We start from the raw sequence: 12,011 nt of genomic DNA on the forward strand, positions 1-12,011 counted from the left end.
ACAACGAGAAGTCCTTCTGGCACCTTAGAGACTAATAAATTTATTTGGGCATAAATTTGTTAGTCTCTAAGATGCCACAAGGACTCCTCATTGTTTTGCTAATATCAGCTCAGACTCTCAAAATGGATTTCGTCCTTGTAATCTGCAACCTCCATCTGGAGTCCAAACACACTCCAAGAGATCCATTTCCACTTCTGTAGCATTTATTTAAAATGTCTCCATCACAGAAATATGCAGACATCCAAATTGCTGCCCTGCTTATACTTTCACAGAACATTATTCTGTTACTCATACTCAGCTTCCAGTGCTGTCTTCAGATCCACAGTATTGACATCAGTAATAAACTTGACTCTGAAGCCACAACGCTCCATCTGGAGTACTGCTAGGGAGTCACCTACAGTGGAACACTCACAGGGACACTACTCGAAGAAGAGAGAGTTACTCACCTTGTACAATAACAATGCTTCTTTGAGATGTGTGTCCATATGGGTGCTCCATGAGCCGCCCTTCTACTTTGGAGTTCTCATGAACAAACTCTGCGGTAGAGGAGGAACTGAGGGTAGTTCACATTCACAGCACTAGATAGCCATGAGACAAGGAGAGAGCATATGTGGGCTGAATGGACACGGCTATCTAAAATTTCCGATCGGCGGCTCAGAGACACAAACGCACCTACAGTGGCGCACCCACAGGGGGACACATCTCAAAGAAACATCGTTACTGCACAATGTGAGTAACTCTTTTATGCAGAAAACAAGAGTAAGCAAGCAAAAACTAGCAGAAGGGCTTATTGTAACCTTGCATCCGATGAAGTGAGCTGTAGCTCACAAAAGCTTATGCTCAAATAAATTGGTTAGTTTCTAAGATGCCACAAGTACTCCTTTTCTTTTTGTAACCCTACAGAAACACTGGAGTTGCTTGCTTGTTTTGGGGGGGTTGTTTTTGTTTTCTGAGACCTTTAGCGTTAGCCTTTTCTGTTGTCTAAATTTTAGTAGCACACCTTACCGCTGAACCTAATATTAGGATTGGGAGTGGAAGTAAAATTTTGAACTATAAACTCAATCTCAAACTGTATTTTTCATTTTCATACAGATACACCAAAGGTAGTGCTACAAAGCACAATGAAGTATGGGATCCTTCTCTAGAAGAAATTTTTGAAACCGAAACATTAGATATTTTAAACTCTAAAAACATAAAATCTCTAAAGAATGAGGATTTACGATCACTTTCTAACAAAGAACTACAAGTGCGAATCAGTCATGTGGTATCCCCAAATAAGATCTTTGTACAATGGCTGTCGTCAGAAAGGTTACTGAAAAGGTATTCTAAGAACTAGCAAAATAGAAGCATTTTTATCAGTTAATATTTTTAAAGCCTTATGAGTTGTCTGTAAAGTGTATCTTATCACTCTAATCAATTAAAAAAGAAACAAATTACTGTAACACTACTATTTTTCAGTGGAGCAGTACTCAGTTTCTGGTTTTCAAAGCTATTGCATTTTCTTTACCTACCCCCCCCCCCCCCCCGCCGCCCTTCCTGCCAGTAAACATAGTGTGGAAAGCAATAGATTTGCACTATAAAATGTTTCACTAAATACATATGCAGTTAAACATCTTATAGTGCTATGACGGCTTGCTATCCTCACTGCTGAATGATGCTGCCTCCTGGTGGTTCAGGGATTAGCTCGGTCAGGGTCACACCACTTCCAGTGGTTACACTCCATCAGTTTCTCCTCTGCAGTCCCTCTCTAGCTCTTGGGAGCTACAGCTGTCGTCTTTGTGATTCAGCTGTCCAGCCAGGTCACTACTGTGGTTTCCCTTTTGGGGGAGGAAGGGGAAGCGTATCAAAGTTCCTGCTCTCCAGCAGCATCAGGCAGTCTTCTGCTTCACTGCCACACTATGACACACCCGCAGTGGCTGGCAGGGGAACTCAGGCCCATCCTCACTCTGGATTCCATCTCAGGGACCCTCTACACGACAGCCAAGGTCTGTTCCCTGCACCTTCCTGCCTTTCCCTGAGCTGCTTCCATACCTCCTTGTTCTCCCCATTCCTCTGGGTTTGCAGTCTCTTCATTCCCTCCTCCCAGGGAGTAACTTTAGGCAACATATCTCTACAGCCCCCCAAACACACCTTCCTTTCCCTGGAAAGTGACTCCAAATTCCTTCCCTACACCCCCCTCCTCTTCCACTTTCCTGTCTTTTGCAGAAGCCCCAACTGTCCTGCACAGGTGAGCTTCTCTCTAATTAGCTGCTTCCAGCATAATTAGCTGAGTGGGTCCACCTGGCCTAATTCATCTCTAGCAGTGCCAGTGCTGGGAGCACACCCCATCACAAGTGCTTGATCTAGCCCCCATTTTAAAATTGCGATTCCAGTTGACTTCAGTGTAAGAAGGATTGGGGTTGGAGAAATTTAACATTGTCAAAAAAAGACAAACTGTCCTCCCTGGTTCTTTCATTAGTAATCTTACTAAAGTAATATCAGTAACAACCAGTGATATTTATTGTCTATGTGCTATAATACGGGTTGTTGGGTTGTTTGTTTTTCAAGAATTCCACAGAAGTATATGAATTGGGTTATATCTTTTACTGAGCTCTGTCATTTCACCTAATTCAGACATCCCTCAAGTAAAGACTTCAAAGCAACTGTATAATATTAATGTAGCAAACTTCCTTAGCCACCTGATCACTGTATAAGTTTTTTGCTGACTATTTAAAAAAAGTTTGTCTACAAAGTAAGCCATTTTGCACCAATCACTTTTTTCTGCCTCTTTCTACCCATTTCCTTTTTTCTTGAATACACGTTACTTGGATTCCCTCCAGATCTATTTTTGATGGTACCAAAGGAGGGTGGGGGGGAGACTATATTCTTTCTTGAAAATTAAAAGACGGTATCAGAAGGAATAGATTAGAAATGCTGCTACATAAAAGGACTGAGTTTTCTGAAAAGAATTCCGTGGTTATGAGAGCATAGTAATGTTAGAGCATAGTTACTACCTTTCCAATACTATGTACCTGCCACAAAGTTACTGAAATGTTATTACATAGTATTTCAGCAGTAATTGGGTAAATACTTCTTCAAACCACTGGATAAGTCTTTAGTCTTGGGAGGAGTTGGTTTAGATATCATGGGTTTTTTTAATGTTAGTTTACAGGAAAAGATGGCTGCTATCTATGAAAATTCCAAGTTTGAGCAAGTGAAGTGGGAAAGTGATATGTACTGTGCTATTCGTATACGTGATCTGAACCAATGGCAAAGAGGCAAAATCAGCAGGGTTGTCTCTGAAACCACTGTAGAGGTAAATATCTCATTAAGTAACATAAGACTTGATTAAATTAGTTTAAAATGTATCTGTTTCAGCTGTAGACACATTCTATTGTTTGCTCATTTTGTATCAGTACTTATTTATCATTTATGCTTTTCGGAGGAGTTCAGTTTTAATTATGTTACACATTATTGCAAACATTAAAGTCTCATCAAAGTCAGAACAACTTTAGAGTGAGTTTGGTGGTTTGGGAAGTGTCTGAGGACTGACGTGTTGCATTCCAATTATATTAATAGGAAGGCTCTCGATTAATCACAGTTAACTCACGCAATTAAATAAAAAAATTTATCGCAATTAATCACAGTTTTAATTGTATTGTTAAACAGTAGAATACCAATTGAAATTTATTAGATATTTTGGATGTTTTTCTACATTTTCATATATATTGCATTCTGTGTTGTAATTGAAATCAAAGTGTGTATTTTTATTACCAATATTTGCACTGTAAAAATAATAAACGAAAGAAATAGTAATTTTCAATTCACCTCATACGAGTACTGTAGTGCAATCTTTCTCGTGAAAATGCAACTTACAAATGTCAATTTTTTTTTGTTACATGACTGCACTAAAAACCAAAACAATGTAAAACTTCAGAGCCTACAAGTCCACTCAGTCCTACTTCTTGTTCAGCCAATGGCTAAGATAAACAAGTTTGTTTACATTTAGAGGACATAATGCTGCCCTCTTCTTATTTACAATGTCACCAGAAAGTGAGAGCAGGCATTTGCATGGCACTTTTGTAGCCAGCATTGCAAGGTATTTATGTGCCAGATATGCTAAACATTTGTATGCCCCTTCATGCTTCGGCCACCATTCCAGAGGACATGCTGATGACGCTTGTTAAAAAAAAATGCGTTAATTAAATGTGTGACTGAACTCCTCAGGAGAATTGTATGTCCCCTGCTCTGTTTTACCCACATTCTGCCATACATTTCATATTATAGCAGTCTTGGATGATCCCCAGCACATGTTCGTTTTAAGAACACTTTCACTGCAGATTTGACAGAACACAAAGAAGGTACTAATATGAAATTTCTAAAGATAGCTACATCACTCAACCCAAGGTTTAAGAATCTAAAGTGCCTTCCAAAATCTGAAAGGGACAAGGTGTGGCGCATGCTTTCAGAAGTCTTAAAAGAGCAACACTCCAATGCGGAAACTACAGAACCTGAACCACCAAAAAAGAAAATCAACCTTCTGCTGGTGGCATCTGACACAGATAATGAAAATGAACATGCGTCGGTCCACACTGTTTTGGGTTCTTGTCGAGCAGAATCCATCATCAGCATGGAGCGGGTCCTCAAGGAAACCATTTTAAAGCACTTGGAGGAGAGGAGGGTGATCAAGGAACAGTCAACATGGATACACCAAGGGCAAGTCATGCCTGACCAACCTCATTGCCTTCTATGAGATAACTGACGCTGTGGATATGGGGAAAGCAGTGGATGTGATATATCTTGACTTTAGCAAAGATTTTGATAGTCTTCCACAGTATTCTTGCCAGCAAGTTAAAAAAGTATAGCTTGTATGAATCGACTATAAGGATAGAAAGTTGGCTAGATTGTTGGGCTCAACGGGTAGTGATCAACGGCTTGATGTCTAGTTGGCAGCTGGTATCAAGCAGAATGCCCCAGGGGTCGGTCTTGGGTCCGGTTTTGTTCAACATCTTTATTAATGATCTGGATGATGGGATGGATTGCACCCTCAGGAAGTTCTCCGATGACACTAAGCTGGGGGGAGAGGTAGATACATTGGAGGGTAGGGATAAAGTCCAGAGTGACCTAGACAAATTGGAGGATTGGGCCAAAAGAAATCTGATGAGGTTCAATAAGGACAAGTCCAGAGTCCTGCACTGAGGAAGGAAGAATCCCATGCACTGCTACAGGCTGGGGACCGACTGGCTCAGCAGCAGTTCTGCAGAAAAGGACCTGGCGATTACAGTGGATGAGAAGCTGGATATGAGTCAGCAGTGTGCCGTTGTTGCCAAGAAGGCTAAAGGCATATTGGACTGCATTAGTAGGAGCATTGCCACCAGATCGAGGGAAGTGATTATTCCTCTCTATTCGGCACTGGTGAGGCCACATCTGGAGTATTGCGTCCAGTTTTGGGGCCCCCACTACAGAAAGGATGTGGACAAATTGGAGAGAGTTCAGCAGAGGGCAACGAAAATGATCAGGGGGCTGGGGCACATGACTTATCAGGAGAGGCTGAGCGAACTGGCTTGTTTAGTCTGCAGAAGAGAAGAATGAATGAGGATTTGATAGCATCTTTCAGCTACCTGAAGTGGGGTTCCAAAGTGGATGGAGCTAGGCTGTTCTCAGTGGTGGCAGATGACAGAACAAGAACCAATGAGGGAGTTGCAGTGAGGGAGATCTAGGTTGGATATTAGGAAACAGTATTTCATTAGGAGGGTGGTGAAGCACTGGAATGGGTTACTTAGGGAGGTGATGGAATCTCCATCCTTAGAGGTTTTTAAGGCCTGACTTGACAAATCCCTGGCTGGGACGATTTAGTTGGTGTTGGTCCTGCTTTGAGCAGAGGGTTGGACTAGATGGCCTCCTGAGGTCTCTTCCAACCCTAATTTTCTAAGATTCTGTATTGATGCTTGTTTCATCACACTCATATCACTTTCAGGGTTGGTCTACACCGAGTTATTAGGGGTGTAATTTTCTGCTAACATAGCTTTCCTGGTAAAAGCCCTAGTGTAGACACAGTTACTCTGGTGTAAGGGAGGCTGATAGGCACTTCCCAAACTAGAATAATTAATACTAGTATAATTGCATCTGCGCTGGGGTAGGGAACTAGCCACTTTTAACTATACCAGCATAATTAAAGCGGCAAAACTTAATTGTACACAAGATCTAAGATAAGGCAGTGAAAGATGAGTATTGATCGTTGGTACTCAGATCACTGACTCTCTTGATAGTATAACAGACCTGCAGTACAAGAGTTGCTGCATTCAGTGGCCCAGGTCAGCCTCTTCAATGGGGATGGAGGGAAACAGAGCTATCCTTAAAAACTTGAGGATCAGGCCAGTCAGATCTCCAGTAAAATCTGAGCAGATGGGAACTCTCCTTGAAGATAATGGTCTGGCATTTATGATGGTCTGATGAATGTAGAGATTTATAGCATCTTCAGAAAATGGACATTTGGGGAAGCACAAGTCTAGTGCGGAGAAAATTACATGTGATGGAACTAAAAACATTTAAACTGACCAGCACACCTCTTAGCTTACATATGCATCCCATCCTCATATTGGAAAATACTTTTATATTCTCTTAAAACCATTGTCTGGATTTCCTTTCTCACTGTTTTGTTCACTTACGTATTTAAATGCCTTGTCGTTTATTTACATTTATTGTATATATGGTGTCAAGGTTCTTTCCCCACTCTGAACTCTAGGGTACAGTTGTGGGGACCTGCATGAAAACCCCCTAAGCTTATTTTTACCAGCTTAGGTTAAAACTTCCCCAAGGTACAAACTATTTTATCTTTTGCCCTTGGACTTTATTGCTGCCACCACCAAGCGTCTAACAAATATATAACAGGGAAAGAGCCCGCTTGAAAACGTCTTTCCCCCCACCAAAATCCTCCCAAACCCTACACCCCCTATCCTGGGGAAGGCTTGATAAAAATCCTCAGCAATTTGCTTAAGTGAACACAGACCCCAAACCCTCGGAACTTCAGAACAATGAAAAAGCAATCAGGTTCTTAGAAGAAGAATTTTAATTGAAGAAAAAAAAGTAAAAGAATCACCTCTGTAAACTCAGGATGGTAAATACCTTACAGGGTAATCCAATTCAAAACATAGAGAATCCCTCTCAGCAAAACCTTACAAAAAGACACAAAAATAGGAATATACATTCCATTCAGCACAGCTTATTTTATCAGCTATTTAAACAAAACAGAATCTAATGCATATCTTGCTAGATTACTTACTAAGTTATAAGACTCCATTCCTTTTCTGTTCCTGGCAAAAACATCAGACAGAGAGAGCCCACCCCCCAGCTTTGAAAGTATCTTGTCTCCTCATTGGTCATTTTGGCCAGGTGCCAGTGAGGTTATCCTAGCTTCTTAACCCTTTACAGGTGAAAGGGTTTTTCCTCTGGCCAGGAGGGATTTTAAAGGTGTTTACATATGGTTTATTTGTTTTAGAAGAGGATATATCCTGTTTATGTTGAGAATTTCATCTTTTTTTTTCAGAACTTTTTTCAGAACTTTTATCTTTCACAGGTAGTGTTGTATGATTTTGGTGCTAAAGAAATAGTGAACATCACCTGTTTAAGAAAACTTGATGAAAAGCTGAAGCCAATTGAGACACTAGCACTGGAGTGCTCCCTGGTAGATATAAGGTAATTTATTCCTTGTATATTGGAATAATGCTGTAAGATAGTGGTAGGGCCATTGTAATTTTTTAATGAAGTATTTTTTAATGTCAGATCATATACAAGTAAAGCATTAACTGTGATATGGATGGAAAGGTTCTTTGTTTTCGACTAAGTTACATACTGCAGGACTGGGCAGGGGGAACAGATGCTTTGTTTTCATGGCTCCCCTGGCTTGCTTCTTGTCTGTACGTAAAGTTTGGTCTTCCTAGGCAACTTAGTACCTGGATCTTTTGGAAATACAAGGGGAGGATTTTGGCTTTTCTTTCCTGATCTGTTGGTGGGGGACAGAAGGATTCTTCCCTCTTGTAGGCTGTAGGAATTGGGAGAGAAGGCCAAACACCTGTTACCCAAGTGAGTAAGCTATGACACCTCTGGAGTGAGAGTGGAACCACCAGATACATCTCAGCTCATGTGTCCTGTAATAATGAGGGAAAATCAACCTTGTATTAATATAGCTGACTCTTAACAGATTTCTGAAGTGCGTTTCCTAATAAAATATTGCAAATTCTCTCTATATTTTTGAGACCATCTTAATCTCCTTTAGTGTTCCTCTTTAAAATCTAACAATGCTTTTTGATCGTGGAGCAGCTGGTACTATTGTTTCTCTTCCTTTTCATTTGACTGGGATAATTTTTTTTTCTTAGAAAGGGCGGTTTGATAGTTTTTAGTCTTGCTGGTGGGTAGTTGTTTTTTTTTTATATATATATATATATATATAATATGCAACCTTTGACAACCTTTATTAAAACCATATTCTCTATTTCACTAAAACAGATTTTCATTTGTTCCATTTTAGACCAGCTGGTGGGAGCAAGCAGTGGACAGCAACAGCTTGTGATTGTATCTCCTATTACCTCACTGGAGCTGTAGCAAATATCATCGTACAGGTCTTTAATCAAAATAAGAAATATATATAACATTCCTGCCCAGGCTTGTTTGCCCCTTTTTAGTTACTTAAACATATCACATTTTCATTAATCAAACATGCTAGTAGTTGAAATTTGCACAGATTATCAGTCTCCAATTGCAGGAACATACCTGGTGGAGACAAATGTGCTGTCATTTCTACTTGAGTTTTGTTCATTGTTGCTCACTGAAGCTGCTATTTCAGGACATATCTTGAAGTTTGAATCTGTCCTTTCTAGATCATTTAGTCAAACTGGGATATGTTTGATCTGTTGTTGATCGTTAATACATATATCTGGGAATGCAAAATATCTAGTTCTCTTAAGGGTGTATTAGCTCCTTAGGAATGGCATAATGTTTTCTTGAAGCTGACAATCTCAACAATTATGGCCCTATCCCATTTTAGTAAAGACTATTATCAAATTGTAGCAAGGACACTGTAGCAATATTTTGAGTTTCAGATTTCCTTTACACTTGACAGAAGGTTTTAGACCTGAATATGGCATGGATATTATGTTGGTGCTTGACCCTTACTAGCCCTAGATGCAATGCAAATATTTTGGGTTACTTTTTGTTTAAGCCTTTGAGATCACTGATACATCTGCAGACCCAGACATGATAGACAGGGTTTCCCTTGCGTAGTTCCATTCTTCTGAGAGAAACCAGAGAGTAGTAATGGGTAACTGATAGTCTATCCGAGTAATCTTTGCTATGGAGAAAGGCGGGGTTCTACTCTGTAACCCCTCCTGCCCATCATATATATAAGTTTAATGCGGAGCTAGTGAGGTGGTGTGGGCTATAGTTCGTTTAGAATGTGAATGAAATAGAGTTATCAACATAGCTGTTGATCAGCTTTCCCAGTGTCTGACTTAGAGAGAGTCTATTGAAGAGCACTAGGTTATATAGTCATTTATCAGATTAAAACAAAGATTATACTTGTAGGTTGCGGAAGCAACCAGATTAGACAGTAAACATTTTATCAGCCCTCTGTTGAGTGTGTTTACTTAACTTAGGTTCATAACTTGAAGATCATGTTGTAGGATCATTGACTGCTTTGGAAAGCCCAGGTAGCAACAGAGGCCAAGAATATATTTTATTTGTTGTTGTTAGGAATAGTAGTATTTGTATTATTATAGTGCCTTGGAGCCCTGGATCCCATAGTTCTAAGCACTGTACAGGCAGAACAAAAAAACAGTCTCTGTCCCTATAATCTAAGTCTGAGATGAGAGAGAGCAGATGGGAGAGTACAAGGAAACAATGAGATAATATTGGGAAGAATGATAACAAGTAGCCTCAGCACACCAGCAACCGAAGAGTTGTAAAATATTTTGTACATATCTCAGGAAAAGTGTTTTAGGGAGTGATTTGAAGGAAAACAATGGGGTGGCTTTGTGGATGGTCTTGGGGAGTTCCTCCCAAGAGTGAGGGGCAGCATGGGAAAAAGCACAAAGGTGCTTGTTTGAAAATGTAATAAGTGGGCATTGATAACTAGCATTATGGGCTAATTGGAATTGGAAGTTGATCTTTGGTTACTGAAGGAGAGATGATGGGTAGAGTGTGGATAGGTTCCTTGGAAGTGAAGACAAGTAGCTTATGTGATATGATAGAGAAGAAGGAACCAGTGGACTGGTGCAAAGAGGAGGGTGACATGGTCCAAGCAAAAGGCTAAGAAAATGATCTTTGCAGTATCATTTTGAATGGATATGAGTGGGGCAAGTTTGCATTTGTCAGGCCCAGAGAAAAGGATGTTGCAATAATCAAGATACAAGAGTCTGAGAGCCTGAACAAGAGTTTTCGCTGTGTGGGTGGATAGGAAAGGTCATTTCTAAGAGATGTTATTCAGAAAGAATCTGCAAGAGTTACATACATAGCTTGGATATGGAGACCTATGGTGAGGTCCAACTTGAAGATGACACCCAGGTTGGTTACCTGAGTGACAAGCAGTGATCAAGAAAGGAGGTAGCAGGGAGGCTGGGAGGAAAAAGATTAAGAGCTCTGTTTTTTAGTCATGTTGAGCTTGAGATGTCAGAGACAGGCCAAGGAGACCGGTCTGGAATAGAGAGGTAGAGCTATGAGCTGTCAGTGTAGAGATGATAAATTGGTTTGCAGAGGAAATTACCAAGACATAATGTGTAGAGGAAGAAGAGAAAGGGACCAAGTATAGAGCCCTGTGGAACAACCACAAAAAGTTTATTGGTAGGGAAATGAGGAGGATCATCCAAAGGCCAGGCTGAAGGAATGATTAAAGAGGTAATAGGAAAGCCAGAAGAGGACAGTGATGGAAGCCAAGGGAGGAAAAGATTTCAAGAAGAGGTACCTGGTCAACTATGGTGAAAACAGCTGAAAGGTCATGGAGAATGAGGATGGAATACTGGTTCTGAGATTTTGCTAAGAAGAGGTCATTAGAGATTGTAAGATCAGTTTAATTTGAGTACAGGAAGTGGAAGCTGGACTGGAAAGGGTCTAGGATGGAATCAGAAGAGAGGAACTCCAGACAGCAATTATAAACAGCACATTCAATGAGCTTAGCGATGAAAGGTAGATGGGATGGTAGTTGGAGAGGTAGGTGGGGTCAAGGATTTTTTTTTAAGATGGGAGAGACTAAAATATGTTTCTACTGTGAGGGGAAAAGAGCCAGAGGAGAGTGCAAGGGTAAGGAGAAGCGTAAAGGATGAGAATGAGCATGAGGGAGATAAGGAGGTGGGATGGGGTCACTGGGGCAAGTAAAGGGGTTAAAGGAAGAGAGCTGAAGAGAAATTTGTGTCTGACTGCGGAGAAGGAGAGGGTTGAGAAGGGGGAAGATCAGTGTATTCTGTCATTTTTCTCTTAGAAAATATTGGTGTGATCCTGTGCAGACAGAACTGGGGGGAGAGAATGTTGAGGATGAGTCAAAGGTGGTAAAAATATGTCTGGGATTGTGGGCGTGGGAATCAATTAAATTGGAGAAGTAGAATTGTTTAGCTAGGAGGACAGCAGAACTGAAAAAGGAGGGAACAAATATGTAACTGAAGAAGTCAGCAGGGTCTTAGGATTTCCACCAGAGATGCTCTAAAGCATGAGAACAGGAGTAGAAGCAGTGTTGGTAGTGTACTGGGCTGGGGGTTAGCCAGGATGGGAGGAAGCTAATGGGTCAACAGTACAGTATCATGAGCGATGGAGGGAATCAGCAACCCATATCCAGGGAAGAAAGGAAGGAGAGGGCTGAGTGTTGACAAGAAGTCATCAGAGCTCATCATAGAAAGGCCTAGTGACAGGGCGTATGGGGAGGGGGGCTGATGGGTCTGCTGATAGAGACCAAGTGATGATTAGAGAGGGGGAACTCAGCAACGGAAGGCTCAGAGAGAGAAAAAGCAGTGATTGGTGAAGACCAAGTCAAGTGAATGGCTGTTTTCATG

At 40.9% G+C, this 12,011-nt stretch overlaps 1 protein-coding gene across 1 annotated transcript in view; it reads left to right on the forward strand.

Annotated features, from left to right (window-relative positions):
* RNF17 (ring finger protein 17) overlaps positions 1-12,011 on the forward strand; it is a 210,234-nt gene that overhangs the window by 120,177 nt on the left and 78,046 nt on the right. The window contains exons 25-28 of the mRNA XM_074957887.1: positions 1,108-1,320; positions 3,145-3,295; positions 7,556-7,674; positions 8,507-8,597. Of these exons, the coding sequence (XP_074813988.1) occupies positions 1,108-1,320; positions 3,145-3,295; positions 7,556-7,674; positions 8,507-8,597 (574 nt within the window). The remainder of the gene's footprint in view (positions 1-1,107; positions 1,321-3,144; positions 3,296-7,555; positions 7,675-8,506; positions 8,598-12,011) is intronic.

Source organism: Natator depressus, chromosome 1 (genome assembly GCF_965152275.1).
Source record: "Natator depressus isolate rNatDep1 chromosome 1, rNatDep2.hap1, whole genome shotgun sequence".
In the NCBI taxonomy this organism is placed as follows: domain Eukaryota; kingdom Metazoa; phylum Chordata; order Testudines; family Cheloniidae; genus Natator; species Natator depressus.